This window comes from Eschscholzia californica, unplaced genomic scaffold (genome assembly GCF_041429995.1).
Source record: "Eschscholzia californica isolate CP2 unplaced genomic scaffold, dmEscCali1.0.p SCAF_5, whole genome shotgun sequence".
Classification (NCBI taxonomy): Eukaryota; Viridiplantae; Streptophyta; class Magnoliopsida; order Ranunculales; family Papaveraceae; genus Eschscholzia; species Eschscholzia californica.
In genome coordinates this window covers 37,816,408-37,835,507 of record NW_028238472.1, presented here as the reverse complement: position 1 = coordinate 37,835,507, position 19,100 = coordinate 37,816,408, and the positions used below count along the sequence as shown (strand labels likewise).

Here is a 19,100-nt window from a genome sequence, read left to right as displayed (position 1 = left end):
TCTTGTAATTAGAGTATAGGGTCTATGAGTCCATTGAAGAAACTCGAGGATGAAATCCAAGGCGAGTGGGAGAAATCAATGGAGGTTCAAAGATGGCGATCTAAGATGAACCAAAAGGCGAAACAAGAAGAAAACCAAAGGAGATTAGATCTTCTAGGTTAGGGGCCATACTAGGATCCATGTCTGCTTGATTTACTTTCTCGCGCGCATTTACTTACTTATTTACGCTTTATGTCGTGGATGTTAGTTAGGCTAAATAGTTCACTGTAACAAACGCCAGACTAGCGTAAAAGTCCCCAAAACGTAATCTTGAGTAATCGCCTATCCAGATTAAGACACTCGTTGCGCCCTTGTTCGAGGAAGGTGGGTCGGCCTTCGCAGAGTACCTCCTCTACCTTGGGACAATGCGGGTAGGTCTATAGAAGAGGCCTACACGTCTAAATGATTCTACTCAACGAGATCAGCAAGAGAGTCTTGGATACTCGAGGCAAAAGGATAGATTAGTCATTCATTAATGAAATCTATCAACCAAGAGTCATAAGGTATGATCAGTGAAGTAGTTCACTCACCCGGAACGACGGAGTCAAAGGGTAGGGCCTTCGTCCGCTTTACTCCGAAGAACTGGGGTCTTGGAATCACTTATTCAATCGGGGACGATTTTTATTGAATAATGTGGGAAAACTAAGTTTTTCAAAAATGATAACGAGTTTTAAAACTTTGTCATTTCTTTATGTAGTTTTAAGATGACACAAACGATTTCAACATTGAATCACACCTAAGGGAGGTGCTGATCCACTTCCTAGAATGGAAGAATGAATCCGAGAATAGTTCTCAGATTCAAAAGGAAGGTCACTAGAATACCCAATCCCAATGTTGACTCATACAAGAGAAGGTCAAAAGCCATTTGCAAGCAATCGTATAACATTCTCTTTGGAAGAGTAATGGATGCTAGCATAACCATTAAGACAAACTAAGGAAGAAATTCCTACAGAAGTCATAAATGGAGAGGTACGAGACCTCCAAGGCAATCTGAAAGTCATCCTAACGGAAGACAACAGAATACATCTATCACCCAATTCAATATCGATTGAACAAAGATAGATAAACCTTAGATGAGTCACTCAGGTTGTTACAAACAAACTGAGCAGAACATACGGGAATATCCAGTCTAAGAAAGGTTCTTGAGATTTGGTACAAAGAATCTAAGAAAGAGATCTTGAGATTCAAAAGGGCAAAAGGATCAGTCAAGTGAGACAAACATTTGATCAAAGAAAAGCAGTTGCCGAGTACATGATCAAGAGTATTCCTCATTACTGTGAATGTTTCTAAAACAATGGCTAGACCATTTAAAATGAAACTACCTTTAGCACCTGGAGGACAATAGGAATGGAATTATGAATTCCGGTTCCGTATCCTTGCTAACAAAGTTAAAAACAAGTATCGTAAAATTCCTTCATCAGGTATTTAAGACCAGATGAGCGGCTCAGTGGGAGCTTAAGGAAATCACATACTTGACTAAAAGAAGTAAAGATCCAAGAGGGAGCAGAAGCAGTAATGCTAGGGATGCTGAAAGGGATCAAAGTCTTCTTTTAGACACTGATCTAGCTTAGAACTTAATAGTGATTATATTGTTCTTCTAGAAACATATGATGTTTTAAACCAGTGGTAAAATTAACTGAAGGTTAACATTGATAATGGCTAAAATCAAGAGATTCAAACTCATTAAACTTCAGCATTGTCAATTGTGTCTTAAGGACTAATTGACAAAGTCACCCTTTTCAAAAGGCATAGAGACTAGTAATCTATTAGGACTCATACGGTGTTATGCAGACTTATAAGTTTACTTGCAGAAGTTAACGAGAGAAACTTCAAATACGTACTCTGACAACTTCATGAAGTATGGAAACGTACAAATCATAAAGTATAAGTCGGAATGTTTGAAAGGTTCAAACAAAGTACAAACCGAAGTAAAAGAATCATTTTGACCAGAGAGTTTAAGTCATCCGATTAGATTGGAGTGGTAAAAACTTGAGTCAAATACTTGATAACCATCAAAGGAGTTGAGAAACCGTTTCCCAACTCGCTCCATGGAACACATCTGAGGGATGGTGGATTCAGTGGGAGTAATCGAACATTTCTATGCATAATTCGATCAAAGATGGGTTTAAGCCAGTCTTCCGAATAATTTTGGACATATTCTAGAAATGATCGTTTTCATACTTACCAAAGTCCGTTTAAAGGCTAAAACTTGTAACAGCGTTACAAAAACTAGCTAATATTTGACGCAATTTCTTTGGAAGAAATTAGGGCTTCTTCCACAACCAATCAAGTGAACAAAGTGTTTGTTTCTCATGATAGTATTCTTCTAGTAATTACACACCTAGTAGTCTGGGAGATAAGCACTAATTATTACAAGAATAAGTGAGAGAAAAGTACAAATCGATTTAATTCGATCATGAGAAAAATCATGAAGAGTCATGAAGAACAATCATGAAAACTTGTACAAGACGATTAAATTCGACCAAGAGCAACAAACTGCGGCTCCTCGGAAAAGGAAAGGTTAAAGATATGATCTTGTAAACCCACCGCACAAAAGCGAATGTCATTCGCAGGAGAACTCTCAAAGCGAGTGAAAGTGTCTCTAAAGGAATATCTCAAAGTAGTTGAGATAACTCCAAGTTGTTGTTCAAAAGCCCTAGAAAAGGTCAAAATAAAATCTTAAAGACTCAGAAAATAAAGGTTATTTCTGAAGAGATAAAAGACCTGCGCAGAAACGGAAACTGACTCTAGATTTTGCTAAGAAGCCAAAATCATCGTGGAATCCATATCTCGTCAAGACATGAAGCTTGATAATTTAAGTCAACAGAAGACCTAAATTGGTTTTCCAAAATAGAAAACTGAGAAGGATGGAAACATTCATGTTTCCCGAAACTAGACAAGAAGAATAAGATTCTTCCAATCAAGTTATGTCCATAAGCATGCTTCAGAAATCTATCAACGGATTAAAAGCACGCAAGAGTTAGAATCTTCGATTAAAAAAGGAAATCAAAGAAGTTTGATTCCTGAGGAATGAAGAAAATCTTGAATCACGAGTTTCAAGAAGGTAAGTGGGAGAAACAAACCTTCCGGGTCCGTATGCTGAGTACATACAAAAGATTGAGTACGACATAAGATGTTGTATAACAGTAACGAACTGACTCAATAAAGGACCACACACAAAAGGATAAAATGCCATTTTGGGCATCTGAAGATCTATAAGCATAGATCAAAAGGATGATAGGATTAGAGAGACTCAGTACGCTGAGATGCTTGAGATCCGAAACAGAAAATCTAAGACTCGGAAAGTCTAAAAGAATTTCGACCCAAAAACTCATGACAGAGGGCGTTGCAAAAACTCAGAGTCTGAAAAGACACCGATGAGCTAGCACGCATGAGAGAGACATTTATGTTCGAAAACATAAAGTCAATCATGTTGGACATGATTAGCATTTAAACATCCGAATTCGGATTGGAAAACCGAAACACTACTTAGTACATCCTAGAAGGCTAAAGGATGAAGTAGTACAAAAGTTGAACATGTCATCGTAGCAAACTTTCAGACATGGAAGGAAAGTAGGCTAAAAGTGTTTTAAGCCGGGAATTGTTGCAAATACTACATAAAGAATTAAAAGCCTTAACTCTAGTAAAAGTTACTAGAAATTATCAAGGTTGAAGTAAGCAATCTTCAAATTAATTGATAATTAGCAAAGTTTAAAACGGACTACATACGTAGTCAAACTAAACTGTCACCTAAGACATAGTATGAGACTCATACACAGTCTAAGGCATGAGGTAAATTTGGAATAAACCTCGACGAGTAAAACTGAGTGGGTAAAAAGAGTTTTACGGAAGAGGCTCAGATTTACAACTCTCGTTATCAGAAATAATAGAGTTATTTCACAAGTCGTCTAAATTTGGTTTAGTATTTAAACGACAGTCCATCGATAATAAAACGTTCCGAATAGGTTTGTCAGATACGTGATCTGATGAATGAAACCCTATTAAGTGAACTTGGAATATTTATTATCAAAAAAAAAAAAAAAAAAAAAAAAAACCCTGGTCTAGGTCATTGCATGGACAACAATGACTCATGAAGACTAGCACGAGAGTCGATGGGATAGCGCAGTTTCATGGGCTATAGGAATAGTATATTCTACTCGACTACGTGGGTGTGTAAAAGGTTTATACACTGGATAACCCTCAAATGAGAAGTACATCACTCGTGATGAACGTCAATACTTCTCATAAAGACAATTGGAGAGATTCCTCAAAACATGAGTGCTCCACTCATCTTATGTAAGGAATGCCCGACTTTGGTTCCGTTAAACGCCGCGCCGTAAAAGGAGGTTATAAAGACGGATACAGGGAAGGACAGGATAGACATGAAGTTAAGTGGGAGCGCAAGAATGGATTGTGTCACCCTAATCACATTAGGTACAAAGTGTCTCAAGGCCACTTGATGAGTAGCAACTGAAAATGCGTGACCGCGCTCAAACGGATTAAAAGTTAATCGTTTGTCTTTTACAGTTGTACTCGGATATCAAGAAAGTCTGAATGACGTGACGTATCAGATGGGATACTAAATTGACACGGAAATCGAGGCATTGCACTTGTTCTAAGTCCAAGTGGGAGTCTGAAGGAGTTGAAGGAGATGTCCTTCGACCAAGGTGACAATGCGAACAATTTGTCGGATAGGACAATTGATGTGGAAGATCATCAAGTCCGATTGATTTAGGGATCGTAGAGTTGTAGCTAGAGACCAACTACGATCGTCGAATTACGAAGTAATTCGCGGCTAACTTCGATCGGATCCTACAACGGGTTACACATAAGAGTGTCAAATTGATCTAGGATATGACTAGTGGGAGTGAGATATAATCATGGGAGTGTCCCATAAACATATCTCATAGGCCTAAAAAGGAATTAGGCAAAGATAGTACAAAAAGGCCAAAAACAGGGTTTTTGGGCCTTAGCCGATTCGGGCACTTGTAGGGCTCGGATTGGGCTGATTTTTGGAGGGACGTTTCCTTATGTTATGAACATTAAATCTGCCAATTTTGGCTGGGTTTGGACGTCATCTCCTTAGGGAATTGAGAAAATACCAATAGTTGCTATTTTCGACTATTTCCCTAAATCTTATTCTAAAGGGTGTTTTGGGAAACCTAAAAGGAGGTGGATTCTTATTAGGGTTCTATATAAACACTCTTAGGGCAGAGAATAAGGTGTGGAATTTCTCTCTAAGCTTTCTTACTCTACCACATCAAGTAGAGAGGAGAAAGTGAGCTAATTCCCATTAACTATCTATCTAGTCAAAGAAGAAGGTGTTCTTCTATCCAACCACCATTGGTGTGCTAGCTATACAACAAGGTGGGAGATCAAGTTGATTGCTCGTGTCCCAAGTAGAGGAGCTACACTTGAAGCTCTTGGTCTTCTTCAATCAATTCAACTAGTTCGAGGGAAAAGCGATTAAGGTAATCTACTATCTCCGTTAGTTTAATTACTAGTTTTGCATGTGATCCTGGGAATACTAGTGTAGACATTAGATGTCTTATTTCCGCTATAAACACTAGTATAAGGGTTTAATTCCCTACATTATGGCCCAATATGCCTTATGTTCCAACTCTACTGGTAGATGACATGCCTTGCCAAGACAAGGCGGAAAGGGGACATTCCTAAAGGGGTCTTAAAAGCTGTCCTATATGCCCACAAAGCATCGACTAGTCTTAAGGACCAATCTTTGCGATTCGGGTTTACCGTTTTATGCAAAATATGCTTTATCTCCCTATTAGACACTTCCACTTGCCCGCTTGTCTGAGGGTGATAGGGGGTAGCCACTTTATGCGTTATTCCATATGTCCGCATCAAGCTTTCAAATGGTTTATTGCAAAAGTGACTACCTCCATCACTAATAATAGCCATAGGGGTGCCAAATCGAGCAAAAATGTGTTCTTTCAAGAACTTTATGACCACCCTATGACTATTATCCTTGCACGGGGCTGCTTCTATCCATTTAGATACATAATCAACTGCAACTAAGATATACACATAACCAAAAGAAGAAGGGAAAGGGCCCATAAAGTCAATACCCCAAACATCAAATAACTCAACAATCAATATAGGGTTAAGGAGCATCATGTCTCTACGGGTCATGCATCCTACTCTTTGGCATCTATCACATGCTTTGCAAAATCGATATGCATCCTTAAATATTGAAGGCCAATAGAAACCACATTGCAAGATCTTAAAGGCAGTCTTCTTACCAGAGAAGTGACCTCCACATGCCTCAGAATGACAAAAATTAAGTATACCTTTTTGCTCCCATTCTGGGACACATCGTCTGATAATCTGATCAGGGCAATACTTAAACAACAACGGGTCATCCCAAATGAAGTTTCGCACCTCGACAAAGAATTTTTTCTTGTCCTGAGCACTCCACTGAGAAGGCACATGTCCTACAGCAAAGTAGTTAGCAATATCTGCATACCAAGGACACTGTGACGCTAAAGAGACCTCAAACAACTGCTCATCGGGAAATGTCTCGGTCACTGGTATAGCCTCTATAGTGCTGTGGGTAACAAGCCTAGACAAATGATCAGCTACCACATTTTCAGACCCCTTCTTATCTTTTATCTCTAAATCGAACTCTTGCAAAAGAAGAATCCATCTAATCAATCGTGGCTTAGCATCTTTCTTGGATAAAAGATATTTCAGGGCCGCATGGTCTGTGTATACCACAACTTTAGATCCTACCAAGTATGACCTAAACTTGTCTAATGCGAAAACAACTGATAACAACTCTTTCTCCATGGTGGAGTAGTTGAGTTGTGCCTCATTAAGAGTTTTACTCGCATAATAAATGACACATGGTAGCTTGTCTTTTCTTTGGCCTAACACCGCACCAAGGGCATAGTCGCTGGCATCACACATCACCTCGAATGGTATAGACCAATCGGGTGGCTAAATAATCGGTGTCGTGGTCAACAAGGTCTTAAGAGTATCAAAGGCCTTCATACATTCATCACCAAATACAAAATCTTTCTCTTTAGACAAAAGAGCACATAAAGGCCTAGATATGTTGCTAAAGTCCTTGATGAATCGTCTATAGAACCCTGCATGTCCTAGAAAAGACCTAATGTCTTTCACACTCTTAGGTATAGGCAAGTGCGAAATCAATTCTATTTTGGCACGGTCAACTTCTAGTCCACTAGATGACACCACATGACCTAACACAATTCCCTTTGAGACCATAAAATGACATTTCTCCCAATATTCAATACAAGATTCATTTCAATGCAACGATTCAACACACATTTCAAATTATGCAAACACACATCGAAAGAATCACCAAAGAGAGAAAAGTCATCCATAAATACCTCTAGGTACTGGCCCACCATATCAGAAAAGATACTCAACATGAGTCTTTGGAACGTCGCAGGGGCATTACATAACCCAAATGGCATACGACGATACGCAAACGTTCCAAAGGGACATGTAAAGGTAGTCTTTTCTTGATCTCGCTCATCAATCTCAATCTGGTTGTACCCCGAATATCCATCTAGAAAGCAGTAATAAGGATGACCGGCAAGTTTCTCAAGGATCTGGTCGATGAACGGTAAGGGGAAATGGTCCTTCCTCGTCATCGAATTCAACTTCCGATAGTCGATACACACTCTCCATCCTGTGACTTTCCTAGTCGGGATTAGTTCATTGGCCTCGTTTTCGACTACGGTAATTCCAGACTTTTTAGGCACAACTTGAGTCGGACTCACCCATTTGCTATCAGAGATGGGATAGATGATCCCGACCTCTAATAGCTTGAGGACTTCTGCCTTCACAACATCTTTCATGTGGGGGTTCAACCTTCGTTGACCCTCACGTGAAGGTTTGGCATCATCCTCAAGATGGATTCTATGGGTACACACAGTGGGGCTAATCCCTTTTAGGTCGGCAATAGTCCAACCTAGGGCCCCTTTGTGGTCTCTCAAGACCTCCAATAGACTACATTCTTGTGAATTGGTTAGTTGTGATGAGATAATAACCGGAAATGATGGCTCTTGGCCCAAATATGAATATTTCAATTCACTCGGTAAGGGCTTCAAATCAAGTTTCGGAAACTCTATTGAAGACGGTTGTGGTTTAGGCTCATTGATTGGAAGTGACTCAAATCTAACCTTCCACATCTCCGTGTCCAATAAAGGTGCCGAATCCATGAGAGAGTTCATTTCCGATATAGTTATCTCATCATCAAACGAAAGCAATTCATAAGACTAGTCTCTAATGGATCTTGGGTACCTAAAGCAAGGCCTCCCTGAACAAAAGACTCAATCATGTGCAACTCCTGAACACCAGACTCATCATAATCAACATCAAACTCATCATAATCAGAAATAGGATGCTTGCAAGAATTGAAAATGTTAACCATAAGAGTCATATTACCAAATGAGAGTTTCATAGCACCACTCCTACAATCAATTAAAGCCCGTGATGTTGCAAGGAAAGGTTTACCTAAAATGACTGGAATTTGAGATTCACCATTCATCACTGGTTTTGTGTCCAAGATAAAGAAGTCTACTGGAAAATAGAACTTATCTACTTGGACCAAAACATCCTCAACCACCCCTCTCGGCATCTTAATCGAGCGATCGGCAATTTGTAAAACTACTTTGGTGGGTTTTATTTCACCTAAGCCCAATTGCTCATAGACCGAATAAGGTAGAAGATTAACACTTGCACCTAAATCAAGGAGTGCCTGCTTAATGTGAGTCGCCCCTATAGTGCATGAAATGGTGGGGGATCCAGGGTCCTTATATTTAGGTGGGAGGTTCTCCTTAATGATGGCACTCACATTCTTAGCCAAGAAAGCTCTAGACTTCACATGATGTTTCCTCTTCAGAGTGCAAAGATCCTTCAAGAATTTTGCATAAGTTGGAATTTGCTTAATTGCATCCAAGAGAGGAATGTTGATCTTAACTTGCTTAAAGATCTCAAGGATATCACTATTATCTCTCATTGGTTGAGTAGAGACCAATCTCTCAGGGAAAGGCACACTAGGCTTAGGAATGTGGTTAGGCCTTGAGGTTTTGTCGGATGCCTTGTTATGACCACTACTACCCTCAGATTGGTGAGGCTCCTCAGGTTCAATAACCCTCATAGGATCATCTTGTCCAATCGTTTTGCCATTTCTGAGAGTAGTAACTGCCTTAACATGTGCAACCCTAGGGTCAGATGTATTACCCTCACCGTTTCCCCTAGGGTTTTCTTGAGTTTGAGAAGGTAGTTTGCCTTTCTCATCCACACTTAACCTTGCCTCAATTCTAACCATACTCTCTCGAAGGCCTTGCAACATTTGCTCATGATTCTGAAGCATTACATGGATTGGATCCTCAAGGTTCCTCCGTGGAGGTGGCACATAAGCATTGCTTGATGAGGGACCTTGATGATTATGCACATCATTTGCAGTAGGACCATTCTTCAAACTCAAGTTGGGATGGTTCTTCCAACCCGGGTTATAAGTGTCAGAATAAGGTGAGCTAAATGGCCTTTTGTAGTTGTTCATGGCATTTGCTTGTTCATGGACCAACAAAGGACAATCTCTAGTGGAGTGGTCCATGCTATCACAAACATCGCAAACAACTATACGAGCTTCCGGTGCTCTAACAACATTAATCTTTTGCACCTTTAAGGCCTCCACCTGTTTAGTCAAATTGGCTAACTTTGCATACACATCATCACTTTCATTTAAAAGGTACATCCCTCCCCTTGAGCTCGTTTGAGCCTTGGATTTACTTCGATCATTTGTATCGGATATGTCCCAACTTTGGGCATTTTCCGCCAAGTGGTCGAAATAATCCCAAGCATCCTCGGGATCTTTACTCATAAATTCCCCATTACACATCATTTCTACAAGTTGTCTTTGGGTGGAGGATAGACCATCATAAAAGAAATTGATAACCCTCCACACCTCATAACCGTGATGTGGGCAAGAATTTATGAGCTCTTTGAATCTTTCCCAACACTCATAAAACGACTCATGCTCCTTTTGTGAAAAGTTCATGATGCTCCGTCTCAATGTGTTCGTTTTATGAGTGGAAAAAAATCTCTTAAGAAAGTGTGTGGTCATCTCTTTCCAACTCCCTATTGATCTAGGGCGTAGAGAATGAAGCCATTGCTTAGCTCTTTCCTTTAATGAAAAAGGAAATAGCTTAAGCTTAACGATGTCCTCGGGCACTCCATCGAGTCGGAGTGTTGAGCAGACCTCGTCATATTCCTTCAGATGAAGGTAAGGGCTTTCAGACTCTAAGCCATGGAACTTAGGGAGTAAGTTAATGACACCATGCTTAATCTCAAAGTTGCCAACATGCATAGGAAGGACAATGCAAGATGGTTGACTAGTTCGGTCGGGTTGCAAGTAATCTCTCAAGCTCCGCATAGGAGGGTTCATCTCATGACCCTCACTAGCATGTGTGCTCTCTTGGTCCTCCATAGTGTTCGACTGATGATTGTTGTGGTCAGACTCAGACGTGCTACCAAGCTCTATGTTCCTCTCTAAACGATTATGACTATTCCTAATCCAACTATTCATGCACAAAAAGAGATAACAAAATGCATGCACCAACACACACAAGAGCCAGACAATATAAAAGATAGAACTTCGTTACCCCCCTTTGTTGTTTGATTTTGAAGTCGGGTTTCCACTTTTCTCCGAAATCCCCAAACTTCTTCCTTTCGATCTCTTTTTGTTATTTTTGTTTTTCTGAAAAACACAAAGCAAACAAAACTAATTAGAATCTAGGATAAAAGAAAATAATACTTATATCTAAGCTACACGTTGCTATCCCCGGCAGCGGCGCCAAAAACTTGATGCACCCGAAAAGGTTGCATACCCAAGCGGAGGTATCAAGTAGTAACCGGTAAAGCCAGAGTCGATCCAAGGATAGGTAGGTAGTTTAGATATCGAAGGATTTTATCCGTCGATTTAGAGATTAAAGACTTACTTAGACAAGAATTAGAAAGAAACAAGGTAAACGAGGGGGTTTATAATCGAATAAGCAATAAGAAAATAAAGTAAGTAAAACAAACTAAGATATCAATGTAAGAGGGCGAGAGAGATTTGAGAGAAGAATTCGGAGGAACAAGAGTCGGGAAAAACAAGTGAGAGAAGTGTCGAGGTCCGGGAATCCGATGTGGTGAACCTACAACTATGTACGGTCTAATCGAATGGATTGATACAAACCTAGTCTCGATTCCTAAGGTGGATGTTCATAAGCACTACGTATGTCCGGAGATAATACTTAGTCAAATAAACTTCCTAAACGAATAAAACCGAATCATCGATCACATTGCCTAATTGATTAACTATGCGAAGTACTTGATAAGACACATGAAAAACGATTGAAACAAGTAATCGAAATAAGAGAACATCAATTTATTATCAAACACATTAAATTATCACAAACACAATCACAAATTCATCAAGATTTCATCCCTAGACCTCAACAAATTGATTAGCTACTCATGTTAAAGCAAATATTGAGATTCAAGTTAAAGAGTAGACCACACACATGATTTCTTAATTTTGAAACACTAGAAAATCTCATTAAATTGATATGAGTAACTTAACACAAACTAAAATGCTTTTGGAGTGAATAAATCTATGAGTAGCTAATAGTTCATGATAAATGTTATGACAAGTCTCTCTCTATAATCACTTTCTATCTCTCAAATGAATCACAATAGTACCTAACAACCTTAATACCATACAAGGCTAAGATAGATAGTCAAATAATCATAACAAAGAAGAAATACAAGAGAAATGAGTGAAGGAAAGCCTTATGAGAGTCAAGGGAATGAAGCTCCAAGCAAAACCAACAATTGGGACTTCAAAAGCTGCTGTCCAAAAGTGAAGCTGCTGTCAAAAACGAGTTGGAGCTGCTGTCCAAGAAATGGAGCTGCTGTCCACAGGAATTTGAGCTGCTGTCCACACGAAATGAAGCTTCTCCACCCAAAACAAGTTGATTCCGGGCAACTATAAGTGATCTTCCTTCCTTCCCTTGCTTTTTCTTCTTCCCAAACCCTAGATTTCCAAAACCCTAGCCTCCTTCCTCTCCTTTCTCTCACTAGAAGCCAGCACTTGAGAAGATGATAAAAAAAATGAGGGTTTTCCCTTCTTTTCTCCAAAAAAAATAGCCCAATGACAAAATTACCCTTGGGCTTTAAGTTCCATAACTCCTTGAGGGTGCCTTCACGATTTTGCATTCCTTTTTTGGCCCAAGTAATCTAACATGGCCCATCTTTTCTCATTTACCTCATGACCTCTCTCCATGTGACCCAACAATCAAAATGTCTTGGCTCTCTAAATTGTTTTCCAACTCTCCATCACATCCTCTCCTTTATTGTTTCCTCCTTTGATCCTCATATGGTACCTAATCAAGAGAAGTTTACAACTAATCAAAATAAACGTATAAAATAAACTAACTCATTTAAATTAAGTGACATAAATGTGGTGAATTCACACCACATCAGCCAACTCTTCCACCATTGCTAGCATCGCGAAAGACACTAACCCTACCGACGATCCCGCAGTAGAGAGTTATGGACACTGACGACCTACAGTTGGTAGAAAGACAAGTTGCGTTAGCATAGGTCACTCCAATGGAACAACTGCTTAGTGTAGGCCCCTCAGTGTATCAAGGAAATAGTCGTCAGAACTCGTCCGATGAGATTCCCAGAGGGTGATGTGGCGTTAAAATGCCACATTTGTAACACTTAACTTGGATGAGTTAGTTCCTTTCGGGTTTTATTTCTAATTATTTATCTGATTTTCTTGGTAGACACCTTATTTGGAGTTTGACTTTCGATTCATAATAAAACAGAGCATTTATCACATTTTCATCTCATGTGGAAGAGACTTGAAGGAAATAGAACCACGGTTATTTTGGTAATTTGTTGAAAATCAGAGCTTAGATGGAAAGTGGAGTCTATGGTGAACCCAACGGCAAAGACGGAAGTCGAATCGGAGTTAGGACGGAAAAGTTACGATAAAAAGAAGTCGAGGGGTATTTCGATTTTTGCTAAAAGTTAGAGGATGTATAGAATGATGAGGGCACCCACTTTGGTTTATTTATCAAGGCCCAAACCCAAGCCCAAATCTAAATAAGAAGGTGAAGAAGACTCTATGAGCACCTCCCTTTAGGTCCAAGTCAAAATGGTTTTAATGAGTAGGTCAAGTCAAGGGTTTAGTGGGAGAAAAAAGGAAATCAGACTTAGGAGACTTCATCTTCTACATTAAGCAACTAGGGTTTGGAGGTTTTATGGGGATTGAGAGTTTGAAGAGAGAGAGAAGGGAAGGAGTAGTTGCCGGCCAAAGCTAGTTCGGCCATCACACTAGGCCGCCTAGAGCTTGGCCAGCATAGCTTGAAGACGAGGACAGAGAAGCCCGAACAGCAACAGTTCGAGTTCTTCACCGCGAGAACAGCAGCTCGGGATTTGAAGACCTCCATTGAAGCACAACTCGGGATTTGAAGGAACATCAGTTTCATGCTCGGGGCTGCTCGGGAAGAAGCAACCTTAATCGGGGACTGCTCGGGCTACACGTTTCTTCATCCCTTTGCACGAGACAACACCATTAGAGGCCGGAAAAAAACAGACTCTACCGGAGATATTTCGTGTATTTCCGACCATTATCATTCCGTGGAACTTTGGGGTTTTGGTTGGGACATCATTGCCTTTGTTCCCTTTGCATTTGATTTCTATTTGAGTTCAAATCCTAGAGAGAGAAAACAAAGCCGTGGGTAAAGGGGTGCCACCGGTGCGGTGGCACAGGGCCCACCTTTACCCAGGGGACTTTTTTATTATCCAATGGTTAGAACAAATATCCAACAAATTTCCATATATTAAACTCCCCAAACAGACCACTATCTTCACGAAGAAAAAGAAGCTGTTCATGTACTTTGTATAGGTGGGACCCGCGAGCAAAGAAAGGGAAGTGGGCCTTTAATGCCCTCCTCTATCAAATGGTACCATTACTTATTCCAAAAAGAAAACGGTACTATGGGTGTAACTTTGACCAGGATTAGAAGCCTATTAACTAGCCTTTTTAATTTTTTAGAATTTCTCTCTCTAACTATCTCTTTCTCTAATCAGAAATAACATTTATAAATAGACAATAGTACATACTAATTTCAATTTCAGACTCATTCTTCTTTTCACTTTGTTTTTAAATAATTATATCTTCTCTCTTTTATGGTACTGTGCAATCACAATCAATTCCAAATATAAATTCACATAGTTCACTATATAGAGAGAAACTAGAGGAAGACAATATAGTCTCCAAGATTTTCAACCCGGTAATGTTTTTTACTCATTTTGTTTCCCAATTTTATTTAAAAAATTCCTTCTAAGTTTATGTTATTTATTATTCACTTATTTAAAATTATCTCAACTTTTTTTTACAACATATATTATATTTTGTTGACAAATGAGTCCTAATTTAGTATATTTTATATATATACAGTTAAGTTAAGATGGCACCAAGGAAATAAAAATCAGGGTATTCCAAACGTCAAGCAAAAGCAAAAGATCAACAAATGATACAGTCACAAAGAAGAACTCTTGATAGATTTGTTGTTAAAAAACAACCAAATTTAGTTGAAGAGTTAGTTACTGAACAGAATAATGAAGAATTAAGTGAAGATTGTGCACAAAATGAAAATGATAGCAATGGTGATGAACACTTAAATGATGAAATTTTAGTTGATGATGAACCTAATGAATCTCATAAAAAAATGATCCAATATTCGAAAATATATATGATCCAAGACTTTGGGATACTTTAGATGCAAAACAAAGAGATTTGGTAATTGAAAAAGGCCCCGTAAGAGATCTATCAATAACTGATGGTCCCAATGATGGTACAAATAGACACTTTTCTTCAGAATTCTACACTAGACACTTATCAAATGGAGAAAAACATGATCGAAATTGACTTGTGTACTCAAAAAATGCAGATAAAGTTTTCTGTTTTTGTTGTAAATTGTTCAAGAAAGGACCTTTGAGAAATAAATTAGCAAATGAAGGATACGGAGATTGGAGACATCTTAGTGTGAGTCTTAAAGAACATGAAATTAGCATTGAACACATTGCCAATATGGCTCTTTGCATTGAGACACAAATTCGATTAAAAACAAGTCAGACGATAGACAAAGCTGCGCAAGATGCAATTAGAAAAGAGAAATAACATTGGAGGTTATAATTGTGAAGAATTAATGTCAATAATAAAATATCTTGCCAAATACACTCTAGCCTTTCGTGGAAGAACGCAAAAAATTTGTGAAAAAAGAAACGAAAACTTATGGGTGTTGTTGAGATGCTTGCAAAACATGACCCAATTATGGAGGAACATCTTCGTCGGATTAAAACTAATGAAATCCAATCTCATTATCTCAGTAATGTGATTCAAAATGAGTTAATACAAATGTTATCGTCTGAAGTCAGAAACACAATTCTTAAAAAGGTAAGAGCAGCTAAATATTTTTCAATCATTCTTGATTGTACTCCTCATAGTAATCACCAAGAGCAGATGACTTTGGTCATAAGATGTGTAGATATGAGTGCTACTCCAGTAAAGGTACAAAAATATTTCTTAGAATTTTTTAATGTGAATGATACATCTGGAGTCGGATTATTTGTAGAGCTACAAACTGCCTTAAAGGCTTTTGATCATGATATAGATGATGTGAGAGGGCAGGGATATGATAATGGATCAAATATGAAAGGGTGGAAACATGGGGTACAAAAAAGACTCCTAGATATTAACCCTAGAGCATTTTATACTCCATGTGGGTGTCATAGTCTCAACTTAACTCTTTTTTATATAGCAAATTGTTATAGTGAAGCTAAGGAATTCTTTGGAGTTATTCAACGAATTTATACGTTGTTTGCAAATTCTACAAGCGTTGGCAAATTTTAAAGGATAATCTAGGAGTTACTCTAAAATCATTGTCAACGACACGTTGGGAAAGTCGTGTTGAAAGTGTCAAAGCAATTATAACACAACCTCGACAAATCAGGGAAGCTTTATTCGAATTAGGAAGGAGTGACAATGAAGCTAAAACTAAAAGTGAAGCAAATTCTATTGCAATACATGAACTTAGCAATTTTGAGTTTTTATTGGGCATCACTATTTGGTACAAGATATTGGTTACAGTAAATAAGGTCAGCAAAAGTTTGCAATCAGAAGATATGCATATTGATGTCGCCATTGAACTAGTAAGAGGCTTAATTGCTACTTTTAAGCAATACAGAGAAACTGGGTTTGAAGCGGCCATGGTCGATGCGAAGAAACTTGCAACTGAAATGGAAGTTGATGTTGTATTTCCCGAGAGGCGTGACATTCGTCGAAAAAGATATTTTGACGAGATTGGTAATGGACCATCAGAACTAGTTTCACAATTAGGTGAGGAATATTTCAGAATTCATTATTTTATTTTCTTAGTAGATCAAGCTATTGGTTAATTAGAGAAAAGATTCGACCAATATCAAGCATATGAGAAGATCTTCGGGTTTTTGTTGAGACCAGAAAAACTGAGTGGATATTGTGATGGTGAATTAAAAACATTTTGCGATAATCTTGCAAATTATTTGAAAAATGGGGAACATTCTGATGTTGAAGGAGATGAATTATTTATAGAGTTAAGACTCTTGCAAAATATTTTGCCTGGTGAAGTTAAGAAAGTTAGTTTCACATTGAATTTCTTGAAGAAAATGAATTGCTTTCCCGCTGCTAGTATTGCTTATAAGATTTTGTTGACGATACCGGTCACAGTTGCATCGACAGAAAGGACTTTCTCAAAGTTAAAAATTTTGAAATCATACTTGAGATCAACTATGTCACGGGATAGACTAAATGGGTTAGCTCTTCTCACCATCAAAAGTGAATTTTTAGATCAGATTGATTACGAAGATTTAATTGATGATTTTGCTTCAAAAAATGCAAGGAGAAAAAATTTCAAGTGAAAATTATTTCAGATTGTCACATAAAATGCAAAGGTTGTATAGTTTTTTGTTTATTTTCTATTAGTTTTGTTTTAAAGTTCAATATATTTTAGGTTTGGACGGGTAATCAATTTAACAACATTTTTACCTATTATTTGTTGAGATTTTCTTACTTTTATTTATCGTATAAAGGGCCTCTTTGAAATTTGGCACAAGGCCCTCAAAATCTCAGCCACGCCCCTGAGAGAAAGCTTGTTGAAGCTTTCATGGTGGTTTGATTGTTTGGAGGAAGAAGAAGATTGTTTACTAAAGGGACCTTAGTTTTTACTCAAGGGACACCTAATTTACTCTGTTAATAAAGGGAAACCAGAACATTTCTAAGGGGAGATTGGCAACACATACATCTTCATATTTTTCGACGATCTTAGCCTTGTGCCATCATCGAAAAAGGAGGATTTCAACCTTAACTTTTATCTTTCTTCTCGTTTATTATGTGTTCCCCCATGTCTAGCTAATCCTTGTATTTGGATACTCGTGAAACATGATTCGATATGTGATGAATGACTATTGTTTATTAAATGTTAGTTTGATTAACTTCTTCTAATTTTATGAATTAGAAACCTTGTTCGTAATCATCTATTGACATATAGTTTGATAATACGTGCTTAGTTTGATAACCAATGCTTAGTAACTTTTGATCGGTTATACTTAGTTTGATGTATTATACTTATTAGTGTCATATTTATTCATTGCCAAATTATTTGATAGTGTGTCATTAGTTTGATAGTCGATGCTTAGTGACTCTTGATCGACTATGCTTAGTTTTACACATTATGCCTAAATTGTCAATGTGGGTGAAGTCAGCTAAATTTTCATGCTCTAAATACTTAGTTATTGTCATTATCGATCTTGTGGATCGAAGTATCTTTCTCAACCGACTCTTCTTGCAACTTGTCTCTCGAATTTCTCTCATCTCTCACTTAGTTAGTTTAGTTATTTTAATTTATTTCAAATCATCCTAAAAACCTAAATCATTATCTTTTCCTTTTTAGTCTAAGTTAGTCAGTGACACCTAGACCGGTGGGCTAGACTCTCTCGATAATTGGAAGAGAGCTGAAGAGAAGACGAAAGAAAAGGGTTGGATTTCTTTTGATTTTGAGGGTTATATGTCATAGCTTAATTTAATCTAACACTACCATCTTACTCTAAACATTTAATGTTTCATATTTATCATAGGCGGATATCACGGACGGGTAAACTGACAACCTAAACGGGCGGACTTGGGTGGTACACCAATTTGGCCCCCTTGTTCGCGTCCATCCACTAAACATATATCGGTCAGGTGGGTTTTGACCGGCTCGGTCACAGGGCGTCCACGGACCCTTCAGACGCGGGCGGAAGTGGTCGGGTATTGGGCTACGGGCCAAAATCCCATCCATAGGATGAAGAAAGAAGAAAGCGAGTGAAAATTAACCTTATTTTAGGGGTTATATACGGTGCAGAGGGATGTGTTTATATCCTTACGCAGTCCACTCGAATTGACCGAGTCAGTTGAGTTTGGGGAGACCCGATGACAATTGGGAATTTTGCTCAAGTGCCCCGATATTGGGTCATTTGAGCAATTTTACCCCAAGCCAAAACTTTTTTGCAAAAATGCCCCCTTTTAAGTTTTCCAAAATTTTGCTTCCCTTTTTACCCTTCATATAAAAGAGATATCTTGAGTTTACCCCCAAAACCCCCAAATCAAAGAGACTCCCTGATGCGGCGTTAAAATACCACATTTGGATCACTTAACTACGATGAGTTAGTTCGTTTTGGGTTTTATTTATAATTATTGATGTGTTTTTCTTGTTAGGAAGCTTATTTGGAGTTTGACGTTAGCTCCGAAATAAAATGGAGCATATATCACGGTTGGAGGGAACTAAAGAGAGGAGTGCCATTATCATCTAAGCCTCGGTTTTGAAAATAGATTATCATCATCACTTGTTTTTTATTTTTATTTTCCTGTTCTTTTTCCTTGGTGAGAGAGAGAGAGAATACAGAGAGATAAGGAAACAGGGAGGATTTAG

At 38.3% G+C, this 19,100-nt stretch overlaps 1 protein-coding gene and 1 pseudogene across 1 annotated transcript; one reads left to right on the top strand and one right to left on the bottom strand.

Moving 5' to 3' along the window:
* Positions 1 to 6,996: 6,996 nt before the first annotated feature.
* Positions 6,997 to 10,522, bottom strand: LOC147539001 (uncharacterized; annotated as a pseudogene).
* Positions 10,523 to 15,388: 4,866 nt separating this feature from the next.
* On the top strand, positions 15,389 to 16,551 carry LOC147539000 (uncharacterized). Its single transcript, XM_086643051.1, has 2 exons — positions 15,389 to 15,826; positions 16,009 to 16,551. The coding sequence occupies exons 1-2, from the start codon at positions 15,389 to 15,391 to the stop codon at positions 16,549 to 16,551; spliced, it is 981 nt and encodes a 326-aa protein (XP_086499177.1).
* Positions 16,552 to 19,100: the final 2,549 nt, after the last annotated feature.